Below are 18,803 nucleotides of genomic sequence, written 5' to 3'. Positions count from 1 at the left end.
ATATATCATGCATATATGTATATTTATATAGCATAAATGAGTGTATGTACACATACACAAATTGTACATAAAAATATATAAGTCTGAGTACACAGTTACAATCGTGTGTTTTGCCACCTTGTATCTTGGTCACCAAAATTTTGAAAGACTTTGAAACTGATAAAGAAACTGATTTTACTCTTGTTTCAGGCTTGATGAAACAAGCCTGAAACTCTTGTTTCAAGATTGATGTTGAGTAATAATTCTTCGTATAGAGTCTTTTTTTTTTTTAATGTTTATTCATTTTTGAAAGCGAGGGTGCCAGCGGGGTAGGGGTAGAGAAGAGGAGCAGAGGATCTGAAGCAGGCTCTGCGCTGGCAGCAGCTAGCCTGACATGGGGCTCGAACTCAAACTGTGAGATCATGAGCTGAGCTGAAGTCAGGTGCTCAACCGACTGAACCACCCAGATGCCCCTAGAGTCTTTTAATCTATTAAAAAGAAGTTTAAGGGTCTAAAATATATCAAGTGGGTGAAATATTGGGTTGAGTAAGTGTCACCTACATGACACTGAAGGATAAAGCAGAACATAGTATTTTTGACTTACGACATGCTGAATTTTATTTATTTATTTATTTATTTACTTACTTATTTATTTATTTTTAAGTTTATTTATTTTGAGAGAGAGAGAATGACCAGGGGAGGGGCAGAGAGAGAGGGAGAGAGAGAATCCCAAGCAGGCTCCGCACCATCAGTGCAGAGCCCGATGTGGGGCTCAAACCCATGAGCCTTGAGATCATGACCTGAGCCTTAAACAAGAGTCGGCCACTCAACTGACTGAGCCACCCAGGCACCCCGACATGCTGAATTTTAAATGCTAGTGAAAAAAAAAAATGAATTTTCAACCACAAAGAGTCCCATCGTATCCAGGGAAGTTTTGTGTAAGAGGTATTGGTACTGACCATATTCTACTGCAGCTTTGAGCAGTGCTTCAGCATGAGTGGAGCCAAACGCATTACGAACAAATCGTCTCCTTCGACGAAGATCATCTTCCCAGTAATCCAAACGCCAGAAATCATGCAATTGGCTAGGAATGAGGAAATAAACAGTAGGCACTATTAATAACAATGCATAACTGGAAATATATTTTTTTACATAACATTAAGGCTTTATTTCTTTGGTCTCAATGGAAAATTAAGATGATTTTTGAGATATTTATGTTTTACGATTGTGTTTACATACATATTTCCTGTCCAAATGACCAAAACTTAAAAGAGTAACATTCTCATATTTTAAGCATTGTAATAGTCAGCTCTGTTTTCTCTACAATGTTCTTCTTTCTACTGAAAACATTAATCATGGGGAGTTCAGTAACAAATGCAGCATCAAATTACAAGTATTAATGGCACAGTTTTCCTTCTTTTACACTGTCTTTAACAAGGCTTGTAAATCACAGGATAGACCTCACTACAAATAGTTTGCAATTTAATGACCATGGTTTCTTAGTAGACTGAATTAAGAACCATAAAATATTGCCTGCTTGGATTTGGTGGAACAATGATTAAAATAATGTGCTGAAATATTCATTGAAATAATTCCCTGCTGCCCACAGCAACCTGAGAAAAGTGCAATTTTATCCATTATTAATAATACCGAATTAGAGCTGCAAAAAATTCCAGTATGTGGTAATTGTCTTGGTAAATTATTATTCTAACACTAACAGAGTCCTTGGATGATTTTACTGCTTTCAGCTAATATAAACCATTAACAATTACGGCCTTCACTGGGTAACATTGTCTAAACCATGTTATGCTCTGAACTAATATTAAAAATCCATGAGATATTTCAGAAACTACTGAAATCTGTTCATTGTATATCAATGGAATGTTTCACAATATAATTTTTGTTTTCAATTCAATTTCAATAACCATTGGTGATAAAAGCCACTGTCTGAGAAGTCTGTTTTTCTCTCTCTCTAGTATTTGGAGTAATATACTCAAGAGATAATATTCTAATGTTCTTGAACAGCACTATTCATAAAAACACATAAAATGCTTTCATAGAAGATTTGATTTCACTTTTATTTTGCTATTTTATTGTAAAAGAATACTACATTTTATTAAAGCAGGAGCTGTATATGTTTTGCTCATCATTATATCTCCAGTACAATATCTAGGACATACTATGTTTTTGAATAGTCAATGAATTTATTATGCCAATTCTTCACCTTGAAAACCTATAGACATGTAGTCATTGAGAATAGTAATACACTTTTGAAAAACATTTTGGATTTTGTGGCTATCCAATTTTGTTTTCCACAACTTAATTGTTAAAGAATATAACAAGGTAAGGGATATATAAAGAGAATATTAAAATTATAAGCATTTGAAGTATATTTGAATACACTTGTTTTTCTACACATCATAATTATTAAAACTTTATTTTTCTTTCAAAATAAGATTGCCAAAGAATAATGGTTACAAGTACCTCTGTGAATTTAAAATAGGACAGTATCTATCCTTACAAATACAGACTAATCGTAGTAGTTTAAGGAAGACCCTGCTAAAAACTTGCTATACAGATTTTCCTTAAGAGTGTGTCAAAATTGGGGTGTGGTTGGCTTAGTCAGTTAAGGGTCCCACTCGTGATTTTGGCTTGGGTCATGATCTCATGGTTCCTGAGATGCAGCCCCACATCGTATTGGACTCTGTGCTGACAGCATGGAGCCTTCTTGGGATTCTCTCCCTCTCTCTCTGTCTCTTACCCCCACAAGCTCTTTCTGTCTCTCCCAAAATAAATAAATAAAAATTAAAAAATAGAGCATGTTAAAATCAAATTTTGAATTCCCCAGGAGAGACAGATCTAATATTATCTCAAATTACCAACTATAGACATATTTTTCTCTATTCCTCCTAGTAGGTATGACTGAAAAAATTTGGACACTATATGTAAAACAAATATAACACGACTGTGAAAGTTGGAAAGCAGAAGGCAGACTGACTAATGACCCCAGGGCCAAAGAATAAATTTAGTAGAGTTGCCAGGGTTGTCTTTTTGCCTCACATATCCTAGACCTCAAGGCAAAGAGGCTAGCAACCTAGATTAGACCCATGGGTACAGACCAAAAAAAAAAAAAAGTCCCCAACAAAAGCCTGGTTTCTCCAGCCAAAGAACCAAGAAAGGTGCAACCCAGCAAAAGAGAAAACTTTTAGACAACTATTGCACTCTAGCTCAACACCACAGAAAAACAGTAGCGCCACTCTAACCACACCAGAAAGTAAGTGGGAAGTCTACTAATCAAGATGTAATCTCAATCAAGAGATTGAGTCTCTAACATCCTCAGTCAGGGGTGTATCAGAGAAGGACAACAGGGAACCAGGACTTGCATCTCTGAACACCACCCTCAAGAAGTCAGCGGAAACCATGTGGAGGGCCTGGATTTCCCCCCCTGCCAAACAGTAATGAGATGTTCTTCTCCCTCCTCACTCGGGTGGTATCAGAGAACGCCTAGTAGAGAGTCAGGACTTTCGCCTCTGATCAACACCAATAAGGCCACCCACACTAGCCTCACTAGCTAGAACTCCCGCCCCTACCAAGTAGTAATGAGGCACTGCCTCCTCCCTCACTCTCTAGACGTCAGTAGAATCCAGGTGGGGAATCTGGAGTTCTACCTCCACCTGGCAGGAAAGATGCAGTGCTTCCCTATTTCTCCTAATGGAGGAATGTCAGAGAGGGTCAACTAAAACGAAAGGTTTAAATAGGATACAATATATCTCAAAGAATAATAAGAAAATATCGTCTTTCAATCTAAAGTTACATGTCACATCAAGAATTTGGAAGATTTCAAACAGAATGTAAAATGTCACCAATAGATGCTAATACTGAGATGACAGGGATGTTAGAATTTTCTGACAAGGATTTTAAACCACGTATGATTTTTAAAAAATGCTTCACCGAGCAATCATGAACATGCTTGAAACAAATAAAAAAAAATAGAAAGCCTCAGGAAAGAAACAAAAAGTCTCACTCAGCAAAAAATTAGAAGATATAAAAAGTACCAAAGAAATTTTAGAACTGACAAATAAATGACCAAAATAAAAAGCTCAGTGAATGGGCTTAACAGCAGAATGGAAAGGACAGAAGAAAGATTTAGTTAAATGGCAGATAGAATAATAGATATTACCCAATCTGAATAACAGAGAAAATGGACTGAAAAAAAAAAAGGAACAAAGCCTCAGGGATCTATGAATTATAACATCCAAAATATTTGGGTCATGGGAATTCTGGAAAGGAGAGAGGAAAGAGAGCAGGGCTGAAATAGTCCCTGAAAAAATAATGGCTGAATATTTCTCAAATTTGGCAAAAAAAAGCATGATGTACAGATTTAAGAAGCTGACTGAACTCCATACATCTGAAGAAACTTATGCCAAGGCAAATCATGATTAAACTTCTGAAACAAAGGACAAAGCAAAACCTACAAAGCAGCCAGAGAAAAATGACATCTCACCTACAGGTATAAAACAATTAGAATGACAGCATATTTTATATCAAAAGCTACGGTGGCCAGAAGAAATGGCCAAATATATTTTATGTACTGAAAAAAAAAAAAAGAACTGTCAACTCAGATTCCTATAACCAGTGAAAATACTACCCAGGAATGAAAAATTAAGATTTTTCAGATGAAGGAAAACAAAGTATTTGTTGCCATCAAAGCCAGTCTAAAAAGTGGCTATAACCAGTCTTATAAACACAAGGGAAGCAATAAAAGGAACATTGGAACACCAGGAAGGAAGAAGGAACATAATAAGCAAAACATGAGTAAATATGTGTTTTAAGTTATGATTTATCATAGAAGTAAAAATTTTAACACTGTCCAATGTGGTTCTAAGTATGTGTAGAGGTAATATTTAAGACAAAGAGATTATAAGTGGGGGAGGGCAAAGGGATGTAAAGGAAATAAAGATTCTGTACTTCATTTGGACTGGTAAAACACAGCAGACTCTGATAAAATACATATACATAATGTCATACTTAAAACAACCACTAAAAAATCTATACAAAGAGATATACTCAAAAACATGATGGATAAATCAATATGGAATTCCAAGAAATGTTCAAGTAACCCACAAGAAGACATGAAAAACAAAACACAGCAATGGAAAACAAGGAGAATAAACAAACAATAAATAATAGTGCTTTAAAAAGAATGCTGTCTGCAAGAAATCAACTTCAAATATAATAATACAGGCAAGTGGAAAATAAAGAATAAAAAAGATCTATCATTCAAACACTAATCAAAGGAAAGCAGGAGTGGCTATATTAATATAACATATACTCCAGAAAAAATAAAATTACTAGAGATAAAGAAGGACCTTATCTAATGACACAAAGGCCAATCTACCAATTAGATACCAATCCCAAATGTGTATGCACCAAACAATAGAGGAGGAAAATATGTCAAGCAAAAACTGATAAACTGAAAGGAGATGACAAATACAGAGCTATATTGTGTGTATATACACCCTTCTTTTCAGCAATTGATAGAACACCTAGTTAGAAGATCAGCAAAGATACAGAAGAACACAGTACCACCATCAGCCAACATTTTTAGAACATGCAACAACAACAGAGGAATACACATTGTTCAAGACAGACCATATGCTGGGCCACAGCACACATCCAACAAATTTAGAAAACTGAAATCCTATAGTGTACTCTCCTACAAAAAAGGAATAAAGACAGAAATCAGTAACAGAAAGGCAACAGAAAAAAAAAATCCTCAGACACTTGGAAACTAAAACAACACACTTCTAAATAACCTATGGGTCAAAAAAAAAAATTCTCAAGGGAAAACAAAAAATACAATGAATTGAATAAAAATTACAATAAAACTATCAAACTTTGTGGGACCCCACTAAAACAGTAATGATAGGAAAATTTATAGTGCAAATACATACATTAGAAAAGATGAAATATCTCAAATCAATACCCTAAATTCCAACATTAAGAATAGAAAAATAAGAGCAAAGCAAGCAGAAGGAAATAGTAAAGATGAAAGTAAGAATCAATGAAATTCAAAACAGAAAAACAACAAAGAAAATCAATACAACAAACAGCTGAGTCTTAATACCAGTAAAACTGACAAAGAAAAAAGAAAGAAGAGAAAGATTACCAATACCTGCAATGAAACAGCATATATTGTTACAGACCCTGAGGCCATCAAGAGCATAATCAGTAAATGCTGTAAAATAGTCTACACACATAAATTTGACAGCTTTAACAAAATGGGCAAATTTCTTAAACAGTACAAACTACCATAACTCACTCAATATGAAATAGATAATATGAATAGATTATTAACTATTAAGGAGATTTAAGACATTACTTAAAAACTCTCCCAAAAGAATCTCCAGGCCTACATGGTTTTACTGGAAAATTCTATCAAACATTTAAAGAAAACTGATCCTGGTTATACATGATTTCACCTAGAAAATAGGGAAGGAAACTTTTCTCAACTAATATTATAGCTAGTATAATACCAAAATAAAAACTAAAGACAGTACAAAGAAGAATACTACAGACCAACATCGCTTATGTATACAGACAAAAAATCCTAAATAAAATACAAGCAAATAGAATTACACAATATATAATAAAAATTATACATGATGACAATTGAAGTTTATTCCAGGAATGCTGGTTTGGCTCAATGTTTGAAAATTAATTAATATAATCCACCAAATTAATGGCTGAAGAAAAATCACATGATCAGTCAATATAGAAAAGAATTTGATAAAATTCAACATTCATCCATGATGAAAGAAATTTTCAGAAAAACAGGAATAAAGGACAACTTCTTCAGCTTGATAAAAGCATCTACAAAAATCCTATAGCTAAATTATACTAAAAGAAGAAGGAATGAATGATTTCCCCCTAAAACTGGGAAAAATACAAAATATCTGCTCCCACTCCTCTTATTCAACAAAGTACTAGAATTTGTAGCCAATGCAATCAAACAAAAAAGGCAAAAAAGAATACAGAATAGGAAAGAGAGAAATAAACTGTCTTTGTTTGCAGAAAACATTATTTTCTATGTAGAAAATCAAACAACATCTATCAAAACCCCCTGAAAGTAATGCCTGGGTTTAACAAAGTCACAGATTAACATAAAAATATCAATTGTAATCTCTATATGCTAGCAATGAACACATGAACACTGAAATAAAAACACAATTTAAATTAACAAAAAAAGAGAGTTACAAATGTAACAAAACATGTACAGGACTTGTGTAATGAAAACTACACAGTAACGATGAAAGAAATATAATACCTAAATAAAATGGAAAGCCATACCATGTTCATGGATTGGAAAACTCAATAGAGTAAATGTATCAATTCTCCCCAAATTGATACACAGGCTTAATATAATTCCTTTAAGAATTCCAGCAAGAGTTTTAGTAGATTTAAAAAAGATTGTTCTAAAACTTATATAACAGAAGGTTAAAGGGGGAGGAACCAGTCTACTTGACTTCAAGACATTAAATAGTTAAAGACTATGTGATACTGGCAAGGAATAGACCTATAGATTAGACAAACAGAATAGAGAACCAATAAATAAACCTACGCAAAGATGCCCAGCTGATTTTGACAAAGGTAGAAAATTAATTCAATGGAGGAAAGATATCTTTCCACTGAATTGCTGGAGCAATTGAACATACAGAGGCAAAAAGAAAAAAAAAAAACAAAAAACAAACACAAAAAAACAAACCTCCCTCCCAAAAATAAACCGCAAAAAAACAAGAGACAAAAACCCCTGACCTAAATCTCATGTCTTTAAGAAATTTGACTCAAAATGGCTCAGAAACATAAATAATTGTAAAACTATAAAATAAATTAGGGAAAAAAGGAGAGAATCTTTGTAATTGGCTAGGTAAGGAGTTTGTAGATTTGACACCAGAAGCATAAGCCTGGGAAGGAAAAATTGATAAACTGGATTATACAGAAATTAAAAAAAAACATTTGCTCTACAAAATAACCTGTCAAAAGGATGAAAAGAGTGGGTGAAGATACTTGCCAACCACATATCTGATAAAGAAGTAAAATCTAGAATATATGAAAAATTACCAAAACCTAACAGTAAAATAAAGCAAACTATACAATTAGATCATGGTCAAAAGGCATGAAGAGACATTTCACTGAAGAGGACAACCAGATGGCAAATACACACATGAAAAGATATTCAATATCACTATCCATTAGGGACAGACCAATTAAAACCACGTGAGATATTATTATATACCTATAAGAATTGCTAGAATAAAACAAAGTGACGACAGAAACTGCTGGTAAAAATATGGAGAAACTGGACCACTCATTCATTTGCTGGCAAGAATGTAAAACAGAACAGTCACTAGAGAAAACAGTTTTCTTAAAAATTAAACATGCAATTATCATTTGATCCAGCATTGTATTCGTGGGCATTTATCCTACAGAAATGAAGACTTATGTTCACAGGAAAACATGTACACAAATGTTTATAAAAGCTTTATTTGTAATACCCCCAAAATGAAAACAACCCAGTTGTCCTTCAATAGGTAAAAATGGTTCAACAACTGTGTCACATCCATACCATGGAATACTACTCAGCAGTAAAGTAAGACAAACTATTGATACATAAAACAACCTGGATGAATCCTCACGGAATTATGCTGATTGAAAAAAACTATCTACAAAGGTTACATACAGTATCATTCCATTTACATAACATTCTTGAAATGACAAAATTATAGAACTGGAGAACAGACCAGTGTGGAGAGTCAGGAGGAGGGAGGGTGTTGCCATAAAAGAGCAACATGAGGGACCCTGGTGAAAATGGAAATGTTCTGTATCTTGACCATATCAGTATCCTGGTTGTAATATTATACTGTAGTTCTGCAAGATGTTACCATTGGCAGAAACTGGATAAAAAGGACATGAGATCTGTCTTAGTTCTTAACCTGAATGTGAATCTACAATTATCTCAAAATAAAGTTCAATTTTAAAAATGTCTGCACTATACCGAGACTTCATTATGTATGTAAAATTTCCTAATACTCATAAATATATCTCCTAATATAATGTAGTTATACAAATTAATTCAATACCCTATACCTCCTTTATATTTACTCTTCATGATGAAAAACAAACTTTTCCTTCACTATCTGTGTTCCCTAAACAGCTCTACATAAAGAAGAATCTTGGATCCTTATTCCTAGAGTTAATATCTATTTCAATTGGGGAAGTATAGCACGTACCAATACTCCAGCAACCCGCTATTTTTATGGGCACCTGTGGTAGAGAATACTGCATATAGAACAAGCGAGGTCCAGGATGGTACTGGGAGCAAATTATAAGGAATGCACCACTTTTCTCTGTGGAGGGAAAGGACACACAGGAAACTAATGTCCAGTTTTGACTGACAGTTATTTCCTTCTCTACTGGACAAACACATAAGCGCCTAACACCTGTTAACCAAGTTCAAAGAATAAATGACAGAGTAAAAGCTACATCTCAATGGAAAGTCATTCTTCCTTCTAATATCACAAACGAGTTTAAATTGTGAAAGACTGTATTCTGTCATATCTATTTAAAAAAAATCACCATTGTTAATCTTGAAATCTAATTTCCTGTTCATTTCAAATGCATTTTCTGTTTTGTTCCATTTTAAATTACGTTTCTCCTTTACCATTTTAGACTAAAAAATATCCTTATGTTAATTAAGCAAGTCAATAATACACTTCTTGATTCATATAAAAATTTAGGTATAAGTAACCATGAAAAATATTTAACTGTAGTTTCAAAAATCTAAAATCCATCTTCTTATTTTTTTTGACAGGGGAAACTGGGAAAATTTGAATATTTGTTTTCTGATTTGTTCTTATGGTATTTTTCCCATTATCTATATAGAAATTATTTTACAGTACTGAGAGTCAGTCTTGAATCATATTTGGGATTTTCAATATTTGAACAGACATAAACTCTTCTAAACAACTGTCTGTTCCTTTTAGACCCTACTTATTTTACTCTTTTTAGTTTAAAGATAGTGCTGGCACTGAGTATAGATGAAATAACAATAGGAATTGGAGAGTTGTGCTTTCCTTGGATCATCTTCTAAAGTTACTGTTGGTCTCCAACAACAGGCCAGTCCAGTGGGTATCATTTACCTAGACTGTGCCTTTGAACTTGAAAGGGTGCCAGTAGTATCTTCCACTTCTTGTTCCAAATCCACTGTAGTGGAGGAAGGAGTTTTCTACCTTATTCACCACTCTGTGCTTTTTTCCCTTCCCTTCTCCAACCCTAGTAGAAAAGGGAACTTTTTCCTCATTTTATTTATTTTTTCCATAAAATGTAATTACTTACTGAGAGATGGTTAACACTAGCAAGAAATACACCGGTTTATTTTATAGATGTTCCCGTCTGATGAGTCTGAAAACCCTGAACCCTAGGTCCCCGAAAATGTGCAAATTACACTGGTCCAAGACTCATACAGCAAGAGGCTAGAAAAAGCACACATATGGCCCTGGCCTTATATAATCTGGACGAAACCATGTTCCCGGAAGGTGGAGGTGAGGCAGAGGGTAGAGAAGAGGACAAAGACCAGGCACAGGGGGAACTAGATGCTCAGAAGAGGCTGAGCAAATGGGCAAACTGTTCTCTGTAGGAAAGATAAAGCAGTATTTTGTACCAACAGTGGATTGTTAGGTCAAAGCAGGGGAAGAAGCCGGTTCCGTCACTATGGAAACTGATGGAGGACTTAACGTTAGTTTTGTCAACTACACCTCCGCTCTGGGTTTTGGTCTGTCTCACGTTTATCTCATAGTTTTGTGTTGTTCCTCTGCACTTGTGTTCCTCTTCTTTTTCTTCTTCCTTTTTGTTTTTTTGGTATGTGTTTTTCACTCACAATGGTTTCTTTTTTTGCTGGCATTTTTGCTACTGTATTTTCATAGTTATGTTTTTAAAACTTCTTACAAATACTGAAAGGTTTTTATTGCTGAATTTCTCTTCATGGGACTTGCACTTTTTTTCTTGAAAATTTTGAAATCTGCTTTCCTACATGACTTATATCTGGTGTTCCCATTAAAAATTTTTTTTTAATGTTTATTTATTGATAGAGAGAGAGAGAGCACAAGCAGGGGAGGGGCAAAGAGAGAGGGAGATACAGAATCTGAAGCAGACTCCAGGCTCCGAGCTGTCAGCACAGAGCCTGACGTGGGGCTCGAACCCACGAACTGTGAGATCGTGACCTGAGCCGAAGTCGGACACTCAACCGACTGAGCCACCCAGGCGCCCCTAGTGTTCTCATTTTTATAAAGAAATATGTGGTAATTTACTCATCACTAAGCCATGGATGACTTTTCTGCATCCACAAAGCTCCTGAAATGGCATGCAAAATTTTGAGGGATATGTACATGTGTATTTTGGGAAAAGAGGTCCACAATTTTAACAGAATTTTTCTCAAAACTGTTTCTGATCCAAATGCTTAGAAATATTGCTAAAGAGTATATAAATTATTCTCTCCTTGTGTCCCCATTTTTTCTGATACTATTTACCAGCAAGTCAAGAATCATTAGAGGTCCTTTTGTTGGCGGAATGTTATGCCTCCAAAAGTCCTATATTCTAGCACCATTATATCTGGCGTCTGTGACAGGTTACCAACTTAGGTCATCACTCTGTTTTTTTTATGAACTACTATTTCTTTCTTTCTTTCTTTCTTTCTTTCTTTCTTTCTTTCTTTCTTTCTTTCTTTCTTTCTTTCCTTCTTCAATGTTTTCATTCAAAAGGATATTTACTGAGCACTTATCCCTTGTTAGTAATATTCTTGGTGCTGAAGATATATTCTGGTAGCAAAACATATATAATAAATGGATAAATATACTCCTTTCCTTTTATTCTCACTTAGCATGTTCTTCGCTGTTTTACCACTGAAATTCATCAATATACAAGACCACAGAGTCTTTAAATCGTTCCTCTATCGCTCCTTCCATTTCAAATTCCAGTATAATGAATCTGGACCACTCTCCTATACCATAAACAACAATAAACTCAAACTGGATTAAAGGTCTAAATGTGAGACCTCAAACCATAAAAACTATAGAAAACTCAAGCAGTAAGTTCTCTGACAGCTGCCTAGCAACATTTTTTTTCTCATTATGTCTCCTCTGGCAAGGGAAAGAAAAACAAAAATAATTAGGATTACACCAAAATAAAAGGTTTTTACATAGCAAAGGAAACCACTAACAAAACGAATAGGCAACCTACTGAATGGAAGAAGATATTTGCAAATGATACATCCAAGAAAGGGTATATTGACCAAAATATATAAAGAACTTCTACAACACAACACCAATAAAACAAATAACCTGATTAAAAAATAAGCAGAGGAACTGAACATTTTTCCAAAAAAGACATACAGATTGCCAACACAAATGTAAAGATGCCCAACATTGCTAACCATCAGGAAGTGCATGTCAAGACCACAACGAGATCGCCTTACACCTGTCAGAATGACCGTAATCAAAAAGAAAGGAAATAGCAGGTGTTGGTGACAATGTGAGGAATGAGGAAAAGGAACCCTCATGCGCTGTCAGTGGGAAAGTTAACTGGTGCAGCCACTATGGAAAACAGTATGGAATTTCCTCAAAACATTAAAAATTAGAAATACCATATGACCCAGTAATTCCACTACTGGGTATTCACCCAAAGAAAATGAAAACAGTGTTTCAAAAAATATGTGCACCCCTCTGTTTATTGCAGCATTTACAATAGCCAAGATAAGGAAGCAACCCAAGTGTCCAGTGGTAGATGAATGGATAAAGAGGATATAATATATATCATACAGAATGTATTCTTTATATATTATATATGTATAACAGAATATTACTCAGCTAGAAAAAGGAGAGCTTGCCATTTGTGACAACATGGACCGAAACGGCATTATGTTAAGTGAAATAAGTCAAACAGAGAAAGACAAATGCCATGTGATTTTATTTATACGTGGAATCTAAAAAACAAATAAGCAAGCAAACAAAAAAGCAAAAAGAGACCCATAAATACAGAGAATAAACTGGTGGTTGTCAGAGGGGAGGGGGATGGGGGCAAAATGAGTGAAGGGGAGTGGGAAATACAGGCTTCCAGTTATGAAATTAATAAGTTATGGGGATAAAAGGTACAGCCTGGGGAATATAGTTAATGGTATTGTAGTAGTGTTTTACGACAGATGGTAGTGACACTTGTGGTGAGCACAGCATAGTGTACAGGCCTTTTGCATCTCTATGTTGTACACCCAAAACTAACGTAACACGTATACCAACTATGCTTCTATAAAAATGGAAACTAAAAAAAAAAATAAAATTTCAGTGTAAGTACTATACTTTGCTATATTCTTCTACAACCTGTGAGCAACTCCAGAAAAACAAGAGACCACTGCACTAAGTTTTTAAGAAGAACTCCAGAAATGACTGTTATTAATAATTTGCAAGCAGGATGAAAAATTGTACTGTGTGATACACCTCGTTAGATAAGTATATTTTCCATGTCCTAAGTTAGGTTTCCTTTTATTCTCACTTAGCATGTTCTTCGCTGTTTTACCACTGAAATTCATCAATATACAAGACCGCAGAGTCTTTAAATTGTTCCTCTATCACTCCTTCCGTTTCAAATTCCAGTATAATGAATCTGGACCACTCTCCTATACCATAAACAAAAATATTCATTTAATGCCCTGAGTTGGGTTTACAAACACGTCTTTCATGAAGGAGGGCTGATTTAGACTCCCTGCAGTTGGAGAGCAGGTGTCCAGGTGAACATGTGCATGTGATGCTGTACAAGCATCACCAAAGTTATACAGAGGGGTCACGCTGCGCTGAAGTTCTGTTTGGACTTGTGAGTTTTTAGCATTGATAATGTCATGCCTGATACCTCTAATTTGTCAGCTAGGAGGGTGAATGTGATATCGTATGTATTATTTCCATTTGTTTATTTATTTTAGTCCTGTAATTTTGTTTTTACCTCTTAGGACTGAGTATAGAAACATAGAGTACCATATGTATGTTTTGTTCATGAGTGTGGTTTTATAAGCCGCGTAAGTGCTGGAAAGGAGTAGGTAAACAGCCCGTAATTAATCAAGAGAAGATCACCAGTTAGGCTGTATTATGATATTAATGTTACTGTGAATGTAATGGTGTTCATTAAATGAAATTTGGTATTATTTTAGCATAAATAGAGTTCAGGAAATCATAGTTTTTCTCCACAAAATTTTTAATAATTATATTTTAGGCTCATGAGAATATACTACAGTTCCTTACTGCCCTCCCAGGAATGGATCACCTTCATAAGCTAGGGAGAAAACTGAATTTACCTGGCAGAGCATGACTGTACTGTTAATTGGTTACTTAGTATTTGGTAACAAAAATTACCCGATGGAACAGAGATAAGAGCAAAAAGAACAAAGGAATATTTTGCTAACTGTACACATCAAATACAGTGAGAATCTGAATTTCTACTTTATTAAAGAATTGGTGGTAATTACTAGGGTCAGGACTTCTGTGCATGACTTTTAATCTAACCAAGATCAAAGACAAACACTCAAATTAACTGGCAGACTGGAGATTATACTTCTCCAACCATTTTGAAATAAAGCACATCTATGTGACTTAAAACGTTAGCAAAGGTGAATCATTTCCAGACAAAAGTTTTAAGAGCCAATGAACAATCTGCCACTTTTCCTTCCCTCCACTGTAGTAATCAAGAAAATATGCACTGATATGGAATTTCCATCGTTTTGCATCCCTGAGTGACCTCAAGGAAATGAGCTTCCCTGCAGACCCATGTTGGGCATGCAGTGTAAGTGAGAAATAAACTTCTCTTGGGTTGAACTGAAGGTCATACGTCACTGTTGTATAATCTAACCCAATTGAGTAAATTCCTAGAATAATAATACTTTTTCAAGGTCCAACCTTTACTGTGAGCCTACTGTGTTCCAGACACTTTTCTAAGCAATGTATATGTAAAACTCTTCACTGTTTGATATATTCCGTTTGAGATAAGTACTGTTATTAACCCATTTTACAAATGAGGAAATGGAGGCACAGTTAAATATGTGCCCACCATGAAGCAACCAGGAGGTGACAGGAAAAGAACCCACCCCCAGGATGGCTGACTCCCTAACTCATGCTCCCCTGCCTCAAACTGTAAACAAAGCAACTGAGGAAGGGGAGCCTGGGTGGCTCAGCTGGTTAAGCATCCAGCTTCGGCTCAGGTCACGATCTCAGTAGGTGAGTTTGAGCCCCATGTTGGGCTCTGTGCAGCCTGGAGCCTGCTTCAGATTCTTTGCCTCCCTCTCTCTCTCTCTCTCTCTCTCAAAAAAAAAAAAATACACACACACACACACACACACACACATATATATATACTATATATATATATATATATATGGGGCATCTGGGTGGTTCAGTCAGTTAAGCATCTGACTTCAGCTCAGGTCATGATCTTGCAGTTTGTGAGTCTGAGCCCCAAGTTGGGCTCTGATCTGACAGCTTAGAACCTGGAGCCTGCTTTGGATTCTGTGTCTCCTTCTCTGTCTCTCTGCCCCTCCCCTGCTCGTGCTCTCTCTCCCTCCCTCCCTCCCTCTCTCTCTCAAAAATAAACATAAATAAATAAATAAATAAATAAATAAATAAATAAATAAATAAATGAAAGCAACTGAGGAAACGGACTATCTTGAGGCTATTACACTGAAAGCACCAGCACAGCTGTTTCCTGCTTCTCTATAAGCAGAACTAATTGTTATGAATGAACAATAATAACCATGAAATACACAGAATGCTGTGTGCTTATTGTGTATGCTCATCATATAGTCAGCAAATATTTAGTGGACACCTACTATGACCCGGGCCACAGGCTGAAGTACTAGGTGTGCACAGATGAATAGACTAACATGATTCCTGCCTTTACGCACCTTTCAATCTATCTCATAATGCAAATAAGCAAATAAACCTATAGTTAATTTTTTTAAGTGTTAGGAAGGAAAGAGATGAGATATAATAATAAAAACAGGGAAACCAACTGGCTGCTTAAGTGAATGTACAAGTACACAGGTGGGAGTATGCTAATGAAACATAATTATAAAACATGTTGGCAAAAAGAAGTCTACATTTATTGGCATCCTTTGTTCTCCTCCCTAAGAAAAATCATTGGCCTTTTATTTAACATCCTTGTGGGCTGTTTAGTCAATTCCTAGTGATATATATCACCTCAATGCTGTAAGTGCATGTCTGTATGTGTGCAAGCCCTCTTCTCCAAATTATATATCTGCACGTACATTCGACATATATCTTAAGCCATTTTTACTGTTCTGACTCTTTTTCCTATGTATTACTGAGCACTTCTTCCAAAGTCTTCTCTCTCTAATGTGCTTCCATCTTCTCTAACCTCAGGTTGTATATTATATATGGTCATTTAAATTACAAATTAATCGGTGATGCTCCTGAAAAATGCACCCTTCCTGTCTCTGAAAAGTGCACTTCTCACATTCTGACACTGCAAAGTCAAAGTTCAGAAAGCCAAATCCCTGTTTTGAGCCCATTCTTTTTCAGCCAGACTAGTTTGCTCCCTCTCCACATGATTACTGAACCTGGAAGGAGAGACAGGATCCCATAACAAGGATGCCGAATACACCATTGGGGATGCATTCCAACCTCTGGCTATATCGTTTGTTCCCATGCATATCAGTGGGGAGTAGTTACAATGAAAGATGAGTCTTGAGAATCTCTGAAACATTTTGGATTCACAGAAGAGGGAGACAGTGATTGATGAATGTATGTGAATTAAGCAAGGTTCCCAATTAACTATAATGAAAGTTCTGGTGAAAAAATAATGAGAATTACTAAAGTGTACGTTAGACTGTACAAGCTATACTTAACAATGAGAATATTTTTATTAGCAATCTAATCAAACAGCTAAGACATGAAAAAGAAAGTGGGTAGAAAAGAAACATTTTTGCCTAAAATCTGTTTCCTGTGTGGGTTTCTTATTTTTTACCCAAGTTCCCATCTAACTTTTTGCTTATGCTGTGGCTCTCTCTAGATGACTCACCCCATTTGTAGCTTCTTCGTCTTCTTTTTTCCCTGTACTGTTTACTGAAGTGACAACCCTTTGTACTTCTCATTACTTTTGATCCTAATTTACTTTATCAGAAAGAGGAAAAAGTAGTATCATTGGGTTTACATATGATAATATCATCATAACATGAAAAGTAAAACCTTTCAGCATAAACTACATTATATAAAAAAGTGAACTCACAGTGAACTTTGAAAAGCCATGTTAATGTTATCTGGTAATTTTATTTTTTTATTAAAAAACATTTTTTAATGTTTATTTTTGAAAGAGAGACAGAGCACGAGAAGGAGAGGGATAGAGAGAGAGGGAGACACAGAATCCAAAGCAAGCTCCAGACTCTGAGTGGTCAGTACAGAGCCCAATGTGGGGTTTGAATTTACGAACTGCAAGATCATGACCTGAGCTGAAGTCAGATGCTTAACTGACTGAGCCATCCAGGTGCCCCCCGATCTGGTAATTTTAAAGGAGGATATGTTATATTGCAAGTTTGAAGGTAGATGCATGCCTATTTGATAAAGGGGTGAACAAACCATTCAAGAAAAAAATCTTTATTCTGTTCCCAAATAATCCCATCAAAGGGTTTATATTACTTATTTAAATTTTTTTAAAACATTTATTCATTTTTGAGAGACAGAGAGGGACAGAGAGTGAGTGGGGGAGGGGCAGAGGGAGAGAGGGAGACCCAGAATCTGAAGCAGGCTCCAGGCTCTGAGCTGTCAGCACAGAGCCCGATGTGGGGCTCGAACTCACAGACCATGAGATTATGATCTGAGTGAAGTCGGACACTCAACCAACTGAGTCACCCAGGCGCCCCAATATATTACTTATTCTTAATACTGCAGAAAGAAAAGTCCTGATAGAGTATTGGATAGTTTATTTGATCCTTTAATTTGCTTTTTCTTTTCTTTTCTTCAGGGAAAGCAGTTTTCTGAGGACAAAAAAAAAATTTAGGTGATTACTTTTGCCTTGTGGGTGTACCATCACTCCCCAAGAGCCTGGTTTCCTGGTATCATAAGGAATAAAGTGGTTTTACAGCCTTTAAGGGATAGTTTTCAATGTGAAAATGATAGATGAGAATAAGCCTGTAAGCATCTGGTCAGGTCCTATATGTTATCATAACGCAAGAACAGCTATTTTAAGTGTGTTGCCCAGGAAATTGTGCTCGATTCCCACAAAATATTTGTTTACAATGGTTGTATATTGTCTCAACAAGAAGAAGAGAAACGCAATGAGGAGTTGAATATCCAGACAGGGCTGTAGAGTTGATGCCTGAGCTTCCCTTAATCTGCAGCTAAAGAGGAAGAGCTGCCCCACTGGAGCACTGTCGTCTCAGTTCCCATAAAGGTGGTTTCTTAAGGAGGTCACTAGGTGTGACCCTCCATAAAATATTTGGTAGGGATGGGTTTTAATGGTGAAACGGTTTAAGGGACAATTTGATATAATTTATTAATGTGGGGGGGGAGTGGCTCCAATATTATGAACAATTAAACAAGGAGGCAGAGCTGGAGAGTAGAGCAGAAAAGTCGTTTCCAAAAAGAAGAAGAAAAGACCTTCATTCAATGAGCACATGATTAGCACATGTTTAATTGCATTTTCATTCTTTGTTTTTTCATCTTGAACCAACCATTCTTCTGACTCAGCCTTTTTGCGGGGAGAGGGGGAGCAATGGCATT

General features: G+C 35.7%; 1 protein-coding gene across 8 annotated transcripts in view; it reads right to left on the bottom strand.

The window, feature by feature from the left end:
* The window catches only part of NBEA (neurobeachin), a 683,574-nt gene that overhangs the window by 248,502 nt on the left and 416,269 nt on the right, over window positions 1–18,803 (bottom strand). For all 8 annotated transcript variants that reach the window (XM_042952224.1, XM_042952367.1, XM_042952503.1 and 5 more), the window contains one exon: window positions 939–1,063. In XM_042952224.1, coding sequence (XP_042808158.1) covers window positions 939–1,063 — 125 coding nt within the window. The remainder of the gene's footprint in view (window positions 1–938; window positions 1,064–18,803) is intronic.

This window comes from Panthera leo, chromosome A1, assembly GCF_018350215.1.
Source record: "Panthera leo isolate Ple1 chromosome A1, P.leo_Ple1_pat1.1, whole genome shotgun sequence".
In the NCBI taxonomy this organism is placed as follows: domain Eukaryota; kingdom Metazoa; phylum Chordata; class Mammalia; order Carnivora; family Felidae; genus Panthera; species Panthera leo.
This window is presented reverse-complemented; position numbering and strand designations above follow the sequence as displayed.